The following is a 21,312-nucleotide window of genomic DNA, read 5'->3' as shown; positions in this document are numbered from 1 at the left end:
CCAAGTCCTTACTTTCAGTCACTGTTAGCATTTTATTTTAACATGTTTATTTTTTTCAGCTGAAGACCAAACAAGCGATTTCCTGGACTCGACAGACACAGTGAACTTTGCACTGCATTTCAAAGATAATATTGGTTATATAAGATATCCGTATATCCACAGAAATGGACTCAGGTCCGTAATAGTGCCAATATACATAATATAGTTTCATAAAATTGATTGTTGTCTGTTGTTACATCTGTAGCCAGCTTCTCAGCCGCAACACCGAGAACCAGAGTTGAGGTCAATGTACTGCTGAGAAAAGTGCAAGATCTGTTTAACCAAAAATATAGTAAGCATATGTCCAAACACTTTTTAAGTCTTGATAACCTAATATACCTTCATGTTTTCATGGCATTATTATCAAATCAATAACTTATTTGTGTCCATCAACCATAAGATTATGACACATTACCGACTGTTTACAGCCTGTACACTGGATATTAACAGGATGGGAGAGTCACAATTGTCCAACTGTGTTACAATGTGTAATATGTACATGCATGTGTTTGCCCGTGTCTTTCAGAGGATGCCGGAGGTACTGGAAAGCTCCCCTACCAATCCCTGGTAAATCAAGGCATGACAGTTAAAGTTGCAGGACTGCCCAACAGCCTCAAAAAGCCATCCTATTATGGAAGGAACCAGTTGGAGGCCATTTTGCAAGCTGCTGAGGAGATTTCATTTGAAATCAGTAAGTGAGATTAACAGTGGTTTTGTTTCTCCAGCTGAGTTTCGGCAGATCATTTGGCTCTTTGCAAAGTGGGAAAAATAAGTTAACTAAACAATAATACGGGCCTACATGTGAGTCTTTGTATAGTGCAGCACTGGTTGGGTTAATTTTTGACCCATAACGAGTAAATATTGGATAGATCAAATGCTGGATTGTTGTTATGCAACCATGGGGTAATAATAAACCAGCAGTTTGGTTAAAACAACCCAGCATTGAGTCAATGTTAACCCAGTGGTGTGTTCTGTCCAATATTTACACAACATGCGTAAAAAAAGAACCCAGCCATTTTTAGAGTGTGGGCCACTGTATTTCTCCATGTCTCCTCACCCCAACCAGTCGAGGCAAATGGCTGTCCATTCTGAACCATGGTTCTGCATGAGGTTGCTGCATATTAAAAGGAAGTTGCCACTCCACTCTCAGAAAAAAAGGTATAAAAGTTGTACCTTTTTGTCACTGGTACACTACCTTTTAAAAAGGTGCTAAAATGTACCATTTAGGTACAGATATGTACCTATGAGGTACAAGCATGTAGCTTGGCGGTACCAATGTATACCTTTTATGTACAAAAGTGTACTTTTTGAAAAGGTACTGCCCCAATGTCAACTTTTGTATCTTCATGTACCTTTTTTTCTGAGAGTTTGTAGCCTAATAATATAAAGAGTACAGTATGTGATAGACCTACTCTGTTTGAAAAGTGCTGTGAGGTAACTTTGTTATGAATTGGCACTTTAAAAATTAAATGTAATTCAATTGAAACAGATTCAGGTTATAGATTCTGTATGTGTCTATGACAGTTTGTAAGGGATGTAACACTATTTCTCAGTTGCAGTTTCCTCATTACAGTGGACACATTTTCTAAAAAGGCACCTCTTCAGAATATCCTATAGCTGTTTAGTTGAATTTGACTAGTGATTGTGATGGCCCTTGGCAACAGTTGAATTTTATCTATAAAATTATATTTCTTCATTAATACTGCTGTGTGATGCAGAAAGACCAGTTATTTGTTATGCTTCTAAGTGTTTCTTTTTTCCCTATACATTAATTAGATGCAGCACAATGCAACTCCACCGACAAAGCAGAAGGAATGTCAGAGGCGATGGACGCAGAAGGTACGCTGAGTTGTTTTTATTTTATCTTTAAATAAATATATAACATTAAACTTAAGAAGCATAGTTTACTAGATATTTAATTGTGGTCACTACACTGTACATTTCACCACTGTACACATTATTAAAACCATAATCAAATCAGAAGATGAAATCTGTGTGTGATAGTTTAACATCTTCAAATCAACAGACACAGCAGATGTTGCCCAGAAATTTTAGAGGCCATGTGTGAAAATTGTATTTCTTTTCATTGTAATACATTTTGAATGGTATTGCTTAAGTTCAAGCTTAATTAAAGCTACTCTTCTGAAAAGTCTGCCATTGACATTGGACACAAAGAGAAAAGCTCACTTGTATGAAAATTACAATTTATATATACAATATTTCTTCAGGTGACATTTAACATCTTTTATAGACCATTTTGCAAGATGTAAACAACACTGGTCCAGAAGCACTTCCTGTATCAGTTTCTTAACACAACATAAACGTTGGGATAAAATACAACCAAAAGGACATATAAAACTTAATCAAAAAGTTAAAGAAACATTTTTAAGATGTTTTCTTTATGTGTGAAATAAAGAAAACAGTCACAAACTGAAACAGGAAGTGTTTCTGGACCAGTGTTGTTTACATCTTGCAAAATGGTCTATATGGTTGGTATTCTGATATTTTACACTTTGAATTGGCTGTTGATATTTAGATGCAAACAATGAATGGTACTGTATCTGTATTTAACCTACAATTTACTAATTAACTATTGACAGTATAAATGTTGACACATTGCATTATGAATTAGATTCAAACGTTGTATTAAGAAAGTTGTTATTATGTTTTATGTTCTACAGAGCTGGAAGAACAGTCCTCAGAAACAGACAATACTGTAGCTTTCGTGATGACTGCAGATTAAGGTATCTTTTCAAATTGTGCTGATTTTTATGTCCCATTGAGAATAATAAGCTCTTCCTCATAGTAGACCAGGGGCCTCATTTATAAAAGTGCGATGTATGAACTGTCCTACATTTAATCTAAGACCATTTCTGAAATGATCGTAAGTGTGATTCAGAGAAAAGGAGCTTACGCATAAAAAAACGTGCGTACGCCTCTTTTCCAGATGTGCGGTTTATAAATCACAAATGATCTTAAAATTGTGCGCAGCTGAATGCTTTTAGAACTCCGCCTTGTAAACGCCCCTAATTTAATTAATTAGCATATAAATATTAAATTTTCAAAGGCCAAATTCTCTGACTGCTACAATGGGGAGTGGTAAGAAAACATATTTGTTGTCGTTTGCTTAAGTTTTTAATATTTCTAAATTCTAACATGGAAACTTTATTGACATCACTCAAGTTAAGGCGATTATTAGTGGATCTTTCAATTCACGGGTTTCATTTAAATATAGTTTTACACGTAGGCTAAACATATATTATATATTATATTTGTGTCTTTAAAGTTTTGTTTCAGTTTGCCATGCCTCCTGCGCGACGGTGTTAAAATAAGATATTTTCGACTTTAAAATTCAAAGATCGTATCTTAAACTGTCGGAATATATTCCATATGGATTCAATTGGATTTACCGATGTTTAACATTAAAATCGATGCATGGGAATAATTTGTATTAATTTTTGAAATACCCATCACTCTTAAATGTCGCATGTCCCTTAAATCGAGGCTTCACAATTTAGTTCCTTTCACGTCGTTTTAATAATTAAATTCGATAGGTTTTACTTTAATTCAATAAAGCACATGTTCTGTAACATTTAGATTTGCCATAAACACTGCGAAACGATTTTGCTATATTTTTAAATATGTTTTGAAAAGATGACGAACTATAAAATCGTTTTCTGAACCTATAGCTTGGGCACTATCTTTTTGCATTAGAATAGGCCTACATTTTAAAATATCAAAATAGGCCAACATATTTTGTTTTAAAATATATTCTAAAACCTGGTTAAATTATTTTGGAGTAGCCTAGTAGGCCTTCTCCACAGTTTGTTCATTTTCTGTGTGCATCATTGTTGCATGTTTCTACGGTTCTATTCTGAATAAACAAACAGCGCAGTTTACATGCTTCGTCCTTGTTGGATTAGCTCATTAAGATAATTCTAAACAGATTTCTGTAATTCAAAAAACTCTGAATTGTAGTTGAGAACGTCACGGCGCACTATTCCAAGTAGACCTGGTTTGGTAGTTTCAACAGATTACAATACTTTAACAAGAACAGATATTGGAACAGAACCATAGACCAATCCACTACACAGTGACACATTGTGACAAATCAGCCTCCAATTCTTTCATTTAGGATCTAACAGCATTAAACTAGATTCGTTTTGTAAGTCTTTCAAGGGGCAGTTTCCAGGCAGAACGTGCAGAATACATTAACAGAGTTCTGTACATACATTTGGGACCTAATGTATAAAAACATCTTAAAGGGTGTTGTCCAGGACATTGTCTTAAATAACAAACAGAGCACACCAAAAATTGCTTTTAAAATGATGTTCCTGTGTACAAGCCTATGAATGGCTAGAACAGGCCAACCAGTGGCGGCTCGTGACTGCACTTCCGAGGATGCGCTAATTCATAATAACTGTTCGGATTGTCACGTGTGTGGTTACCTTTTCCAAAATATGTGTCATGCGTGTGGAGAGATCCTGTGTGCATCACGTGTTTTGTCAAAATATGTGCCTGCTGGAGACGCGTCAAAACCGTTTATGATAAAAGAGACACTTGCGTTCCCTAAATACACGCAAGACACTCCCTTAACAGTAAACTCTGATTACGCATGAGATTGTGCTAATATCTGGCACACGCGAGCGTCTCCGTTCAAGTTCAAAGCAGCAGGCACCTATTTTGGTATGACACGTGATGCACACACGATCTCCCAAAGCGCAGAACACATACCCCGAAATGACGAACCACACACATGACAAGCTACGTGCATGTTATGACGAACTTCGCATCGTGAGCATCAAAAAAAAGAAGTCACCAGCCGCCACTGAGGCCAACCTACGGCTGTATGAGTTATGGCATTACAGTTAGTAATGCTAAAGCTGAAGAATAAAGTGGTGGTGAGATTTTTTAAAATTGAGTTACACTTCTGAATCATGTTTGATTTACATACATTTCTGAAATGGAAAACCCAGAGTTTTCCTTGTTTCTGCTTTCTGAAATTTGCCTCAGGAATTCTTCTTTGTTGACCTGCTTGTATATGATTGAGCGTCAGCAATACCCACATTTTAATTTGACAATAGTTACAAATGAATAAACTGCCTTTGAAATGTTACTTAAAATATGCTCATGAGTATTAATTTCAACTAACTGGCTTGACTTAAATATATTTGTTTTGATAGATGGAGGCCATTTGTGCTGTGTCTGCCGCTTCCTTTTCGATGACAGGAAGAAGAATGCTTCAGAGAAGTGGCGTTCATGGTCACAGTGTGCCAATCATGGTCACACCCTGCATGTCAAGACACCATGCAAACAGCCTGTAGCGCTGCATTAGTGATATGAAACATGCTAGTTACACAAGATGTTTTATGTTTTAACTTTGAGTTGTTTTTACTTTGTTCATGACCCCATCCCTACAAACACACACACATATTTTTTTTATTTTTATGTATTAGGTGCAATTGAATTTTTTTCATGCAAATGAATTGTAATGATTACACTTATAAGAATAAAACAGATTTTTAATTCACTCTAATTTTTATTTATTGTTGTCATTTGTTGGCACCAATAAGTGTGGTCCCTTTACCTGGGACATGTGGGGACCAATTCATATCTATTGTACTGAATTTAGGCCACAGGTTGTAAATGATAAGTAGCCTATTGTTTCATCTTTTATCAATGGTTCGGTATGGTTGGGTGTTGGCAAGGACCTCACCATACTTTTCAATACAGTGAGTCAAAGTTCGATTTCATGTTATGATTAAGTACTTTACATAACTTTAACAACTTTTTCGCAGTCTTGTTGTCACTGAGAGGTATTTGGCAAATTTGATATCGAAAAGTTGTTTATGTCAGAGCAGTAAAGATACTTGTGGATACTTTGATATACAACTGAACAGTACAATTTAAACAACTTTAAATATAATGGTTGCTATGAACGATGATGAGGATGATGATGTTATGTGTATCTGCTTTATCAAAGTGATTTTCCTCCATCATACAGATGAAGTTGAAGCAAATCTCTATTACCACATTTAATGTTATGAAAAGAAGCATCATGACAGAAATATATATTTATATATGAATTGAAAGTAATACAAAAAAAAAAAAAATGAGACCAGAAACACATCATGATTTAAAAAACTGGCTATGCTCAGTTGTAAGGACTTTTTTGAAATGATTAAGTAATTTCACATTATGTGTCATTTTGTGTTTTAAATTAAAGTGACAACACAAGTAACAAAATTTGGTGTTCCAATAATAAAACTGATTGTGTTGTTTTAACACATCTGTTTTTAAAGTGTATTTATTACTGTACAGTATGCTGTAGCATTCATTAAGAAAGTTTTAAATAATATAAACTGTATACTACACTTTACTATAGTATGGGTATTTACTATAAATTACTTTAGTACTTTTTATGTGGGCAGAATTTTTATGACTGGACTGACACACCTGATCCACATACATTCACGATATAGTTTGCATACTGCTCAGGCCTGTCTTTCTGCTTACAAAGAAGGAACATGAAACAATACATAGGCTTCCTATACTGTATTTGGCACACATAGCTAAAATGTTTCTCAAAGTGACAGGTTTGGAAGGAGGGGAATGGTACTCTAATGGATAAACTAAATAGGCCTGTTTGCCATTTTTAGTTGAGTTCAAAAGAAAACATTTAAACAAAATAAATAGGCTACAAAAGATGCAAGAGAGCATACATTATGTACATTATGTAGCAAACATTGTGTATAATGTTTGCTAATCTGGGTTTTGACAACCAATAGGCCTAATAATCATCTACTAGCCTACAAGATGACTACCCATCAGACTATGTTCTTATTTATTAATGGTACCTGAATGTTTTTAATTTAATTATCATAGCAGCATTAACATAAATAGATAAGCCTATGCATATAAGCCCAAACAGAAATGCACAGTTTGTGTGTGTGGCCAACACCAGATCAAGGTATGGGGTCTGTTTACACAGCCAGAAACAAACAAACAAACAAACAGCTTTATTTTATCTAACCCTAACCTTATTGAGCCTTCAAAGTGATCTCTGAAACTATTCAATTCAATTCAATTCAATTTTATTTATATAGCGCTTTTCACAATACTCAATTGTTTCAAAGCAGCTTTACATTAATAGAAGCAGTAAAAGCACAGAACAACGACAGAAAGCATAACATAATACACAATAGCATAAGCAGTCAAATTTGCTGCGGCTATGACGCAACATTATGAGCGAGCATATTACTAATGTAACGTCTAGAAGAAGAAGCTAAGTTAAGCCAAAGCAGGCTACCTCCCCGGGGTAAAAAACCCCCTAGGAGAAAAAAAACAAAAACCCTGGGTTGTTTAGCCGAGGAAATAAAAATAAAAGTCCTAGGAGGGAAAAACCCTTGGGAGATATATATGTATATACACACATATAAACGGATAAGGAGCTTAAGCGGAGATTAAGCAGAGATTAAGCGGATATTAAGCGGGTCCTGCCGGTGGTCGTTGGTCAGGCATCAGCTGGGCATCACATTGAAGGACGACCAGTAGATCAGAGGTGTGCCGACTTTCCCATCTACCGGAACTGGGTCTGTTTGTCCCATTGTCCTCAGGGTCGAGGACAAGACAGGGAGAGAAAAACAAAATCATATTAGCGTAGGGGCCGTTCACGTGTAATGCAAGTGTCACACAGTGATGTGGTTTAATCAGCTTAGTTTCAGACAGACTAACTATTGAGGCATAATTGTTTTATCCACAGTTGAGGATTTTGGGTCTATATTGCATACTATTTACACGATCACGAGAAAACGCCAACATCGCAACCTGACCATACGTGTCATCCCGTTTGACTAAGGCTGGAGGCCCCACTGTCGTCGTTAATGCAGGTTCAGTGGCAAACGGGTCTGTATGGCATACTATTCACAAGACACAAGAAAGCGCCAAAATCGCAACCCGACCATACGTGCCAACCCGTTTGACTAAGGCCGGAAGCCCCACTGTCGTCGTTAATGTAGGTTCAGTGGCAAACGGGTCTGTATGGCATACTATTCGCAATAGAAAGAAAGCGCCAAAATCACAACCCAACCATACGTGCCAACCCGTTTGACTAAGGCCAAAAGCCCCACTGTCGTCGTTAATGCAGGTTCAGTGGCAAACGGGTCTGTATGGCATACTATTTGCAATACAAAGAAAGCGCCAAAATCACAACCCAACCATACGTGCCAACCCGTTTGACTAAGGCTGGAAGCCCCACTGTCGTCGTTAATGCAGGTTCAGTGGCAAACGGGTTTGTATGGCATACTATTCACAATAACACGAAAGTTCCAAAATCGCAATCCGACTATAGGTTAAGATAAGGTTTTTATTTATTTATTTGGTTGGTCTGTGTTATGACCGCGAGTGCTTTGTTCCGTACAGATAACTATTTCGAGTTAAGTACTTTTACTAGACAAATTATGCGAATGCTTTGTTGAAGAGAAAAGTTTTAAGTCTAGATTTAAAATTATCGACTGTGTCTGATTCTCGGTTGGTAAATCATTCCAGAGCTTAGGGGCTAAGTAGGAAAATGACCTTCCACTTTTAGACACTTTTGATAGTCTAGGGATAATCAAGAGACCAGAATTTTGCGACCGGAGTGTGCGTGATGGATTGTATTCTGATAGTAATTCTCTAAGATATGAGGGTGCTAGGCCATTTAAAGCTTTGTAGGTGATTAGTGATATTTTAAATTGTATGCGATATTTAACTGGTAGCCAGTGTAAAGATGCCAGAATTGGGCTTATGTGGTCATACTTTTTAGATCGAGTAAGTACCCTTGCGGAAGCGTTTTGAACTAGCTGAAGCTTGTTTACTTGATTTGCATGGCATCCCCCGAGTAGCGAGTTACAATAGTCTATTCTAGAGGTCATAAAAGCATGGATAAGCTTCTCTGCGTCAGATGTAGACAATATATGGCGTATTTTCGAGATATTTCTAAGATGGAAGAATGCTGTGCGGCAGACGTTGGCGATATGACTATCCAAGGATAAGTTGCTGTCGAACATCACACCTAAGTTCCTAACCGTGGAAGATGGCACCACAGTGCAGCCATCTATGGGCAACTTGTAATCTAACATATTATTTTTGTAGCGATTCGGTTCAATAATAAGTATCTCTGTCTTATTGGAGTTCAGCTTAAGAAAGTTATGTGCCATCCAGTCACTAACATCGCTAAGGCAGTCTGTTAGCTTAGAAAACGTGTGTGTTTCGCTGGGATGTGAGGAGATGTAAAGCTGGGTATCATCCGCATAGCAGTGAAAACTTATGTTATGTTTCCTGATAATGTCTCCTAGAGGTAACATGTATAACGAGAACAGGATAGAACCTAAAACCGAACCCTGCGGTACACCGTATTTAACCAGGGAGTGATATGACTCTTCCTCGTTTACATAAACAAAGTGATAGCGATTGGTTAGATACGACCTAAACCAGGCTAGCGCCTGACCACTGATACCAACATAGTTTTCTAGTCTATTGAGTAAGATTGTATGATCTATTGTGTCAAAGGCTGCACTAAGGTCTAATAATATAAGAATTGAGATTTCACCACGATCGGATGTTAATAGGAGGTCATTTGTAACTCTAAGCAACGCTGTCTCTGTGCTATGGTGGGGCCTGAATCCTGATTGGAACTTTTCATATGTACTATTATTTGTCAAGAATGTGCGCAACTGGCTTGCCACTACCTTTTCTAATATTTTCGAAAGAAAAGGGAGATTTGAGATTGGTCTAAAGTTATTAAGCTCTCCCTGGTCAAGCTGCGTTTTTTTAATCAGCGGTTTAATAACTGCTAGTTTGAAAGCTGTTGGAACGTATCCTATCCTACACCTGAGATGGCTTGTGTACTTGAAATGAGAACATGAAAAGTTTGTTGTAGAGCTAAGCCAAATACATCGTTAGAAAGGTCTTGACCTGCAGAATAACATTTGTCAGTATAAAGAATCTACGTGGCTCCTGCTTTGAAATACGGACCTTTGAAACATCACTTTGGTGCATTTTTGAAGGCTTATAATAAGGCAACAAAAGGGGCTATAGACATGGGACAAACTCTTAATGAGGGCTCTTGGCCTCAGTTATAATGTCAATATAGTCAACAACTTGGGACACTGTTAAATATGGTTAAAATTAATTTAAACCTATTTAACAATTAAATATTTAAAAATCTGATTGTATAAGTGTGTTAACAACCCCCCTAAACACCTCACTGTACTCTCAACTCACTATTTACAACCTCTAATTATAAGAAAAACACAAATGTTTTAAAAAAAAAACTACAATTCCCTACATGTGTGTAATGCAGCTTGATACAAATTAGCACTAAAATTGTAGTTTTTCTAGTTTGCAAAGTAGGGCTGTGAAAACATATATCTACTGAATATATAAACACCTAGTTCAGACAAACTACTAATTATGCTGCATCTAGATGATCTACGTTAAGAAAATGTAAAAAGTTGTTTTTTTAAGATATTTTAGCAGAAACAGTGTTTTTTTGCTAGATGGGATACAGCTACGCAATTTAGGGTTATGTTTGGGGTAGAATTCGGATGGAAACAGCGGATCTGTCTAGATGTGATACAACTTGTCTTAAATCGCGTGAAATGTTTGGTTTAGGGTTAGGTTTTGGGATAGGATTAGGATAATAACAGCGCCCATCCGCGAGATTTTGCTGTTGCTGTATCCCTTCTAGCCACAACGCCGAAACAGCAGAACACGCAAACCCCGCCTTCAACACAATGCACTTCCGTAACCTTCTGCTACCAAAAAAACGAATTTCTCAAAATCGAGAATGAGAAATTGTTGAAAATGATCATATTGTTGAGTTATCAAATTTTGTTTTCTGTAGGAAAATGTTAAATGTCATTTAAAAAGAAAACACGTCATGCAGGCTACGTTTCAGTGATAGCAGCCTCATAGCAACCACCATATAGCAACGAACTATATAATACTAAAGGTAATATAATGAGAAGAAAAAAGTATTAATCCACATCAACTTAGTTCGGGAGAATGTCAAGCCAATAATGGTTATGTAAGAACCTACTGTATGTGGCAGTCTGTCTTGTGGATTATGACTGTAAAATCATTGTATAAGTCATTTATTAAGTTCATCACTATTTATTGACCTCTTAAGTGTGCTGTGACAATAGCTGAAATCATGACTATAACTCATTGTGGAAAACATTTTATTTTTTTACAAACTTTTACAGTATTTGTTTCAAAGGATTCAAGATTCAATACTTTGTCATTTTAACTTAGCTCACAAAAACAAAACACATTACACACATTGACCACATTTGTACATTAAAGTAAATAAGTAACATCACAATGGTAAACACACAATTTTGTCCTCACACAGACTAGTGTGAATATGTGTGCTTAAAAACAGTACCTACGCTTTAAAATAAATCAGACCTAGTAAAACATCATGTTTGCACAAGTAAGGCGAACATTATATTACACCACCATAAAGGTTTCTATGATATGCTGCAACATATACTATACATTTTACATCTTTCTTTTTACAGAATACAATATCAGACTAGAAATTAACAAAAAATCTGTAGTGCTAGTTATCATATTTATCCACATTTTCATCATTATCACTCTTATCATTGTATACCAGTGTCTGTATGCTTGGCATGGGGAGGGCCTGACACAAGTGGGGGTTGTCTGCAGGAACAAAGTCTGATACATGTGGGTTAAACATCACAATGGCTTGATGTAGTTTTCTTTCCAGCTGTTGGAGGTGTTGAATGAGAGCAGCTTTTGCACCAGGCTGCTCAGTGTCTTTGATGTTAGAGCCCAAATGTTAGAGGCCTGCTGCTGATGGGGTGTTCAGTTAGGGGCCAGTCACACCAAAAGCGCTTTAAACGCTTGCAAAAAAAGAGCAGTGCGACGCGGCTTTTCATATTGCTAAGCAACCACCGAGTCAGCTGTCTTGTCAATCAAATATTGAAGTGTGAGCGCTCTTTTGCTGTTAACTGTCATATTAGCAGAAACTTTAAAAAGAGGGCGCTTGCTCTGACCTTGTTTTAGTGTGAGAGGTGCACAAACACGCAGGAGAGAGTGAGCGAGTGGAGTCCGGTTCTTCAAAGCAACTGTAAACTTCACTCACCACAACGTAAGGCCCGCCTCTCCCCTCATTCGATTGGACAATGGAAAGACCGGAATGACGTCGGGCGCTTCTCCGCTCTCAGCGCTCCTTCAAAAACGCGTGCGCGGCAGGCGGCAAAAAAACGCGCGGGGCTCGGCGCACATAAACAGCGCGTAAACGCGCCCTGCCCATAGAATATCATTCAAAAAAGGCGCCTGCAACTGCCATAAACGCTTTTGTTGTGACTGGCCCCTTAGACTTCACATTTCCTGGTAAAGCATCCACTCTTCATATGTAAGGCATCAATCCCTCGCCTTTTTAGACTTCTCGAAACATCATCTTCTTCAATCTAGAAGACAAAAGAAAACAAAATGCTATGTTATGTTACCAGGTGGTTTCTAATATGATTTGCAGGTAGTTAGTTTGTCAGATGGTTACTAGAGTGACTGCTGTGTGGTTACTAGGGTTAAGTAACTATACTTACAGTGTCATTAAAGCAGAAGTAGACATGCCAAGAGGGATCACATGATTCCTGAAAATCAATTGGCTACCTGCTTGGAGAGTCTAATGGCAATGCCCTGCCCATCTGAAGCAAAGCTGGAAACACACATGCAAAATGTATTAGTTTGTATTATAGTCCTTTTTAAGTTCAAACCTATAATGTCATATTGTATCTACTTATCCACTTTTAGCACTATACCTGGATATATTCTTCTCAGGTGGAGGACGACTGCTCTCTCCCTTGATTCAGTTCTAGCCTTACAGTTGGACTCTGAGCTCACGGTCCACATCTTTAAGGGTAGACTGGAAGTTTGAATCAGACTCTTGCCATCTTCTCCCGATACGGTATTTTTTCCTAAATGTTCAGCAGAGTCCTCAATTCTACAATGGTTAGCAAATAATTAGTATTAAACGTTATGTACACACTTGATCAGAGAACAGTAACAGACAGATTACTGTTTCACCCTTTTTGTGTGACTCACGAGTCCCATATCTACACATTACAAAAAGTACAGCACAAAAGTTAAGTAGCTAGCAAGCAGAAAGCATTACCGTGGTACACCCGACAAAACATATGTTACAAGTAAGGCCTTGGTGGTAATAGATTACTAATTACACCACATGAAAATTTGCAATAATACCGCAATACTTTAATTTATAACCACCGGTGACACCCACCCAGCACAAGACGTCATTTAGACGTTGTTTTTTGGGCTAAATCACGTCGGCCCGTCATGACCTTCATTTAGTCCAAAAAAAGACGTTGAAAACTGGTCTTTGTTTGGTCCGTCTAATTCAGTCCAAATTTAGCCTAAAATTAGACGTCTTTTTCGGACCACTTTTCAACGTGTCTCCATTCAATAATAATCCTGACAAAATATGCATGAATGTATAAATACTGAGCACATTGAACGATAATGAAACGCATGTTTTGTTTAAAGTCTATTAATATTTCTGTTTATTTTAATTAAATAAATATGTTAAATGTGCTCTAAACAGGTCATTTCGGTCCTGTACAGCATTGATAGAAGCACTTCATTTTCATATTTTAACAAATATCTTTATTTTCTTTTAATATGATATTATTGGCAGAGGCGCGCGTCAGTCTCATGCTTTGTGATCACGTGATTAGTCAACGGGGAGATGCGCGTTCTGGACTTACTGATTTTCTCCTCAGACAAGTGTTTCTGTTTTGTGGTCGATTTTGGGGTAAGTTTCCTTAAATTCGTGGTTACTTTATTGAAATTAGTTCACAGGTATGTTAATTCAGTTGTCAGTATATGTCGATACGAATAATAAATGATCAATTTGAATGTTTATCGTTTGTTAGTAATTTTAGCTTGAGTGCTGTCAGCTTGACTGAGCTCGTCGCGCAGGTGACGAGCAGGTCAGTTAATGGAAATCTTTTATTTGTCTTTATATCTTCTATATAATCGTGTTATGCTTGTTTTTAAATGTATTTTAAATTGTTTAGTTAATTATAATGCAAGTTTACTCCAAGTATTGTAATGTGGGCTTTTTTCAGCTTACGGCTAGCTTGATTGAGCTCGTGGCACAGCTGTGAGCTAGCAGTTAACGTTAGTGGATATTTGTTTTATATCTTTTATAAAAACGTGTTGTGCTTTTTTCTTAAATGTATTTAAAAAATTATATTGCAAGTTTACTCCATGTATTGCAATGTATGTGTGCTTTTCAGCTCCCTATCAAAATTACATTAACTAGTCTACTTTAAAATGTTAAAAGGCCATTCTGAATAAATAACTGTTGTATATTTATTTTTACTTCTTTCAGATCCTTTTCTTGGTGTGTCTTGATGTTTTCTATTTGCTAAAGAGTAAGTATTACTTCATATTTTCACAGCCACCAGAATCAGAAGTAAGTGCTCAAAAGTGAAATAGCATGTTGGTCTCTTCAATGCAATGATAAATAAAATAGTTATAACTAATGAAATAGTCATATCTCATTTTGACTTTATGTACAGTTTGCTCAAGGTCAAAACACAGCTCATTCATACAAATCAAACAGTGACACTGGCTATATGTCTGCTTTCTTTTTTTATAGCAATAAAAGCATAGAGATATATAAAGCAAAGACAACTATAAGATAATCCTTCAGGAGCCAGTAAAACATATACAGTTACAGCAGTAAACATACTTGTTATGGGGTAAGAAAAATAGTACAGTGTAGATATGAATTATGGTATCCTTAGCACTTCTCCTTTTATTGCTTCTGTCTTGTTCTTCATTTTTTGTAGTGCAAATAAGGAGACTTAGAGTAAGTACAAATTGAGCTTTTAGTACTGACGTGAATATTACATCGACATTCGTTTGAAAGAAATAGAAAAGCGCTACGTTTTATTTTGTACCACCAAACTTGCTCGTATAACTACGATAATAATACTTTTTCTGATGCTGCTGTTTACTCCATTGTAGCATGTCTCTGTGAAACTGACAATCTCAGGTAGGAGCTGCTGGTTTGTGGTTGGCAGTATGGATCACGGTCTGCGACTCATGAGGAGCTGGGCTGGAGACATGAAGAGGTTGTCAACAGGTGTGTTCCTATACTCTACCAAAATGAGATAGGGATCAGTCATGAGGGCCAATGTGTGTGAAACTTAATGTTTTTGCAAAGTCTTTAAACTCTTTGTGTTGATTTTGTGGAACTTTTAATTTCACTGGTATGCCATGTCTTGTGAAAGTGACTAAGCTTGCTGATGACAGTGGCAGACATAGTAGTGTTGAGTTTGTCTAATTGGAAGAAAAGGTAATAGTAATCTAAATTAACCATTTATTCATTGTCCGAGGTGAAGAGGTCTGAAGCTAATACCTGCCACGGTCTGATTGGTATTTCATGAGGAATCATGGGTTCCTTGGTATTTGAATTATGTTGAACCAGGCAAGTACTGCATCTTTCGATCATGTGTTCTGTCTGCTTACACATTCCTAGTCAGAATAACATTTCGTGCTCTTAGCTTAGACTTCTCAGCGTGTGCGCATATCTCTTCTGTGTGAGGTCAGATATGACTATTTTCTAATCTTCACTGGTCAATGAAAGTTTGTCTTAAAAGTCAATAATGTATGTGGGAAATTGTCTCCTCTTTGCAGGCCATCCATCCAAGATCATCTATCTGAGCTACTGAAAACTGCCTCGGTACGGATCTGTTGGAGCTTTGTGTCACTGACTGGTAAGTTTTTATAATTAAGTGAATCTACATGTCCATATCTTTGATGAGATTGTCATGTTTTGTTGCTATGGACTTTTTGGAGAGGGTGTCTGCCACAGGAATCTCCTTTCCTGTTCCGTGTTTGATGTCATATTTCTAGGGCTGTAGAATCATTCTTTAAAGCCGTGGAGGAGCGGCACCTAGTAGGACCCTATGAAATCCATTAAATTTTTGTCCGGAATTCAGTTTTATTTTCTCAAATAATCACTCCAAACACGCTTTAAATGCTTGGAAATGCAAGGCGCGACGCACAGCGTTTTTTTTAAAAAGAGCAGTGTGACGCGGCTTTTCATATTGCTAGCAACCAACGAGTCAGCTGTCTTGTCAATCAAATATTGAAGCATGATATTATTTTGCTATTAACTGTCATATTAGCAGAAACTTTAAAAAGAGGACGCTTTCTCTGATCTTGTTTGAGGGTGAGAGGTGCACAAACACACAGGAGAGTGAGCGAGTGGAGTCCGGTTCTTCAAAGCAACTGTAAACTTCCCTCACCACACCGTAAGGCCCGCCTCTCCCCCCATCCGATTGGACAATGGAAAGATGCGAATGATGTCGGCTGCTTTTCCGCTCTCAGCGCTCCTTCAAAAGCGTGTGCTGCGGCTGGTGGCAAAAAACGCAAGGCGTTCGGCGCGCATAATCAGTGTGCAAATACTCCCTGCCCATAGAATATAATTAATGAAAAGGCGCCTGAAACTGCCATAAATGTGTTTGGTGTGATTGGCCCCTAAGAGTGATTGTTAGCTTTAAGAAATTTGACAACTTGCTTTTATACTTAAGATTGAAAGTAGGAGTATATTACATGAATTCTTAGTACTTGAGACAAAAATGGCACTTTCAGAAGCTTGATAAATATGGGAACAGTTGTCTAACTTGAAACTAACTTCAGTTTCTTTCCTTTCCCATCAGTATTTCTGCACATTCCTGTTTCGTGTCACATTGCTTATGCAAGACTGAATCCATAAAGGTGAGTCGTCATCATCATGAGAAACGTCTTTGCTCACTGCATGCACATTTCTTTTATAAGCAGAATGACACACTTTGGTGAAGTGATTGTGTTTTTGGGGCTGTTTAAACTTGGTATTAAGATGTGTGTTTTTTTTTTTTGTCGATCGGATCATAAGTGGATGAGAAGGACACATTCTGTTTACACCTGGTATTTAAATCTGTCAGTTTTGTCCCCTTTCAACCTCTTCTGTTCTGAATACTTTTAGGTGATGGTCTGTGGAGACTGTGGGCGATTCCTTCGGCTGTCATTTAAACATGAGCAGGAGTAATGACGGGTTTAAATGGACGCAACTAATATTATGCCAGAGTCCGCTGCTTGTAAGTAAACATGCTGCACAATGTTTTGTACATTTATATGTAAAAGCTTTCTTTGATATTTCTTTGATATTCTCTTGTGGCTGTTGGAACACATTCTACCACATGCGCGCTTACACTACAAAAGCAATCCGATCAAAAGTGTTTTCAACTACCTCTGAATGTGGTCAAAAGTCGACGAGCTCAAGATGTTTTGAACATCATTTACACCTGTCTTTAGCATCGTCCACTTGTGATCCGATCGACAACATCACATCTTAATACCAAGTGTAAATAGCCCCTTTTTTACTTGTGCTTCCAAGCTTTATAATGGTAGAAAACAACAGTTAGGGGACAACTTCTGACTTTAAACCTCAATAAAGTGCATTCATCCTTCACAGAGGTAATCCATACTCAAATATTGCCACTCATTGCACATTGAATCGTGTGAGTCCAAGACATCGTTACCGGAAACTAGTTATTGTAGTTTATAAAGTTTAAAACATTATCTTTTCTTACTATATAGCATCGATTACCCACAGAAGACCCTTGGAGCGCTGTGGATTACTTCTTTAAAGGCTGCACTTCTTTGGAAAGTCAGAAAATGTACCCTGATCCATGTTTTTTCCCATATTAAGCTCGGAAAAGCTCGGACATTTACTAGAATAACTCCAAATGTGTTCGTCTGAACATGTGTATCTGGAGTTACTGAGTGTGAGTACATCATGGGGTAATTGTAAAATCTGTCTGAAGTATCGCTTTAAGGTTTTAAATGGAGTATAGCAATACATAATTGGGACTAAATAACAAAGGGTTAGGTTAAATAAAATATACATTCCTTTAAATATTAGCGTACCTAATTGGATTGATCATGCTTTACCTTTTAAGACAACCCCTGTTTTTAATGTTAACATTTAATTTTTTTATGTTCTCACTTAGATGCTGTAACCATAATGCAACCAGGACAACACACCTGGAGTGACCGAGAGCAGGATGAAGAAGGAATCGGATGAGAAAATGTCAACTGGTGCCCATGAGGAGACATATTGTTCTTGGACCTGCTTTTTATGTTTAGTAATAAGTGGTTTTATGTGGTTAAATAAAAATAATTTAATATTAATATTTAATATTTTAATATTCACTCCAAAATGGTCTAGTATTGTCACTTAACTTATGCTGCTTGACTTCTCAGCATAAAGATCATTATTAAATTAATACTAAATATTTCACATTTAGAAATAAGCTACCCCATGCCATCTAATAAAGAAGTGGGTACTCCGTGCGTGTCGTGTACCCAGCACTGCACCATATGGCATCATTGATGTCTGTTGTAATATATAACTGTTATTGAATAGTTATATTGTGTTTCTTTCTGTTTGGGTCCAAGTTCGGGGTGAAGCTCTATAAACCTCTCCATTGTGAAATGGTTTATATACATTCAGAATGGAGCGGTTTATAGAGTTTTGTTTTGAACTTGGACATAGATACAAAACAATGCGGTGTAATTATTTAATAACAAAGTTATATATCTACTAACAGCGGACATCAGTGATGCCATATGGCAGATGGGGTTTAATCTTTGCGTGTGAGGGAGAGCTCCCTCACTTCCTCCCACACTTTCGTGCGCCTCACGCGCTACCTCCCACACCTCCCACGCTACCTCCCACACCTCACACGCTACCTCCCACACCTCACGCTTTACCTCCCACCTCACGCTTTACCTCCCACACCTCACGCGCTATCTCCCACATCTCCCTCGCTACCTCACACACCTCACGCTTTACCTCCCACACCTCACGCACTATCTCCCACATCTCCCTCGCTACCTCACACACCTCACGCGCTATCTCCCTCGCTACCTTCACACCTCCCTCGCTACTTCTCACACCTCACGCGCTACCTAACACCCTTACGAAAAATTAACTATGGTTATATTGTGGTAAAAGTGTAGTTACCATGTTTTTTTTTGGTGTATTGATTACTATTAGCAAAACCATGGTTTTACTACACTAACTATGGTTTACCTATGGTTTTTGAAAACCATGATTGTCAAAACCATGGTTATTTCGTAGTTACTATGGTTTTACTACAGTAACCATGGTTTTTTGTTTTTAACTGTAGTAAAACCATGGTAAAAGTGTAGTTACCATGGTTTTTTGGTGTATTGATTATTAGCAAAATCATGGTTTTACTACACTAACTATGGTTTAACTATGGTTTTTGAAAACCATGATTGTCAAAACCATGGTTATTTTGTAGTTACTATGGTTTTACTACAGTAACCATGTATTTTTGGTTTTAACTGTAGTAAAACCATGGTAAAAGTGTAGTTACCATGGTTTTTTGGTGTATTGATTACTATTAGCAAAACCATGGTTTTACTATGGTTTTTGAAAACCATGATTGCCAAAACCATGGTTATTTTGTAGTTACTATGGTTTTACTACAGTAACCATGTTTTTTTGGTTTTAACTGTAGTAAAACCATGGTTAATTTTCGTAAGGGCACACCTCACGCGCTACCTCCCACATCTCCCTCGCTACCTCACACACCTCACAGGCTACCTCACACACCTCCCACATATCATGGGCTATATCCCACATCTCCCTCGCTACCTCACACACCTCACAGGCTACCTCACACACCTCCCACATATCATGGGCTATCTCCCACATCTCCCTCGCTACCTCCCACACCTAACGCACTACCTCACACACCTCCCACATCTCATGGGCTATCTCCCACATCTCCCTCGCTACCTCACACACCTAACGCACTACCTCACACACCTCCCACATATCATGGGTTATCTCCCACATCTCCCTCGCTACCTCACACACCTCGCGCGCTACCTTACACACCTCACACATCTCATGGGCTATCTCCCACATCTCCCTCGCTACCTCACACACCTCACGCGCTACCTCACACACCTCCCACATCTCATGGGCTATCTCCCACATCTCCCTCGCTACCTCACACACCTCACGCGCTACCTCACACACCTCACGGGCTACCTCACACACCTCACGGGCTATCTCCCACACCTCACGCGCTACCTTACACACCTCACACATCTCATGGGCTATCTCCCACATCTCCCTCGCTACCTCACACACCTCACGCGCTACCTCACACACCTCCCACATCTCATGGGCTATCTCCCACATCTCCCTCGCTACCTCACACACCTCACGCGCTACCTCACACACCTCACGGGCTACCTCACACACCTCACGGGCTACCTCACACACCTCCCACATATCATGGGCTATCTCCCACATCTCCCTCGCTACCTCCCACACCTAACGCGCTACCTCACACACCTCCCACATATCATGGGCTATCTCCCACATCTCCCTTGCTACCTCTCACACCTCACGCGCTACCTCCCACACCTCACGCGCTACCTCCCACACTCTCACGCGCTTTCTCTGTGTAATAAGTCGGTATTATCGATGGTTGCTAGGCTGTTTCTGTTGCATTCTGTCAAAATATTTATGTGAAGCTTGTTTTATTATTATTTATTCATGACTTATATTGGTTTATAAAAGTTCAGACACGCGTGCAACCAAGTATGTTAGAGATGGCCATTTGTAAATAATTTACAGAAGATGAATTGCATTTTGTTGTCCAAGTACTTGGGAGGGCACCTACCGGCAATACTTTAAGATTAGCGAGGGGTTGAGGCTTCCTTGTTTCCAAATATTGTTTAACCCATTTGTGCCTGATTCTGCGCGCCAAAACATTACATTTAATGCTGGTGCACGCAGCATCAGATGCAAATGTGTTAAATGAATTAAAATTAAATGAATTAAAATAAAATATATTTTAGCCTTAAGATACTCAGTCTACCCACTAAAATAAGATGAACCAAATAAAATGAGAAAATATTTATTTTATTTTATTCATAGCTCAAACAAATGTATAAATGGCGTATGACATCAAGCTTGCGGTACTTTGATGTCACATGTAAGACGGCCTATAAGCAAAATGAACCCCATCTAAACACATCTCATCACCCAGAACTGGTAAGAGAGCGGGCTTATTAGACATGAGAGAGACAAAATAATATGTTAGCTTGAATTGGAATAAGCAATGTCCACACCCCAAT

At 38.1% G+C, this 21,312-nt stretch overlaps 1 protein-coding gene and 1 long non-coding RNA gene across 6 annotated transcripts; both read left to right on the top strand.

The window, feature by feature from the left end:
* Positions 1-55: 55 nt before the first annotated feature.
* On the top strand, positions 56-5,575 carry LOC141349230 (general transcription factor II-I repeat domain-containing protein 1-like; the record flags this gene model as incomplete). The annotated part of the gene is made up of 6 exons (XM_073863379.1): positions 56-125; positions 245-331; positions 566-730; positions 1,816-1,878; positions 2,721-2,783; positions 5,223-5,575. Coding segments are annotated over 5 exons (447 nt in total), but the record flags the coding sequence as incomplete, so codon positions are not given.
* An 8,898-nt stretch (positions 5,576-14,473) lies between these two features.
* Positions 14,474-18,543, top strand: LOC141361511 (uncharacterized). Of its 5 annotated transcripts, XR_012367629.1 has the most exons (8): positions 14,474-14,837; positions 14,928-14,947; positions 15,106-15,223; positions 15,483-15,568; positions 15,778-15,857; positions 16,806-16,863; positions 17,111-17,222; positions 18,138-18,543. It is a non-coding gene; the product is annotated as an uncharacterized lncRNA (long non-coding RNA). The 5 variants fall into 5 exon arrangements; XR_012367631.1 differs by lacking the exon at positions 15,483-15,568 and having other exon boundaries at positions 14,475-14,837; positions 18,138-18,542; XR_012367628.1 differs by having other exon boundaries at positions 14,476-15,223; positions 15,477-15,568; positions 18,138-18,542.
* Positions 18,544-21,312: the final 2,769 nt, after the last annotated feature.

This window comes from Misgurnus anguillicaudatus, chromosome 24 (assembly GCF_027580225.2).
Source record: "Misgurnus anguillicaudatus chromosome 24, ASM2758022v2, whole genome shotgun sequence".
In the NCBI taxonomy this organism is placed as follows: Eukaryota; Metazoa; Chordata; class Actinopteri; order Cypriniformes; family Cobitidae; genus Misgurnus; species Misgurnus anguillicaudatus.
Note: the sequence above shows the minus strand (reverse complement) of the source record. Positions and strands in the feature narration are given on the sequence as shown.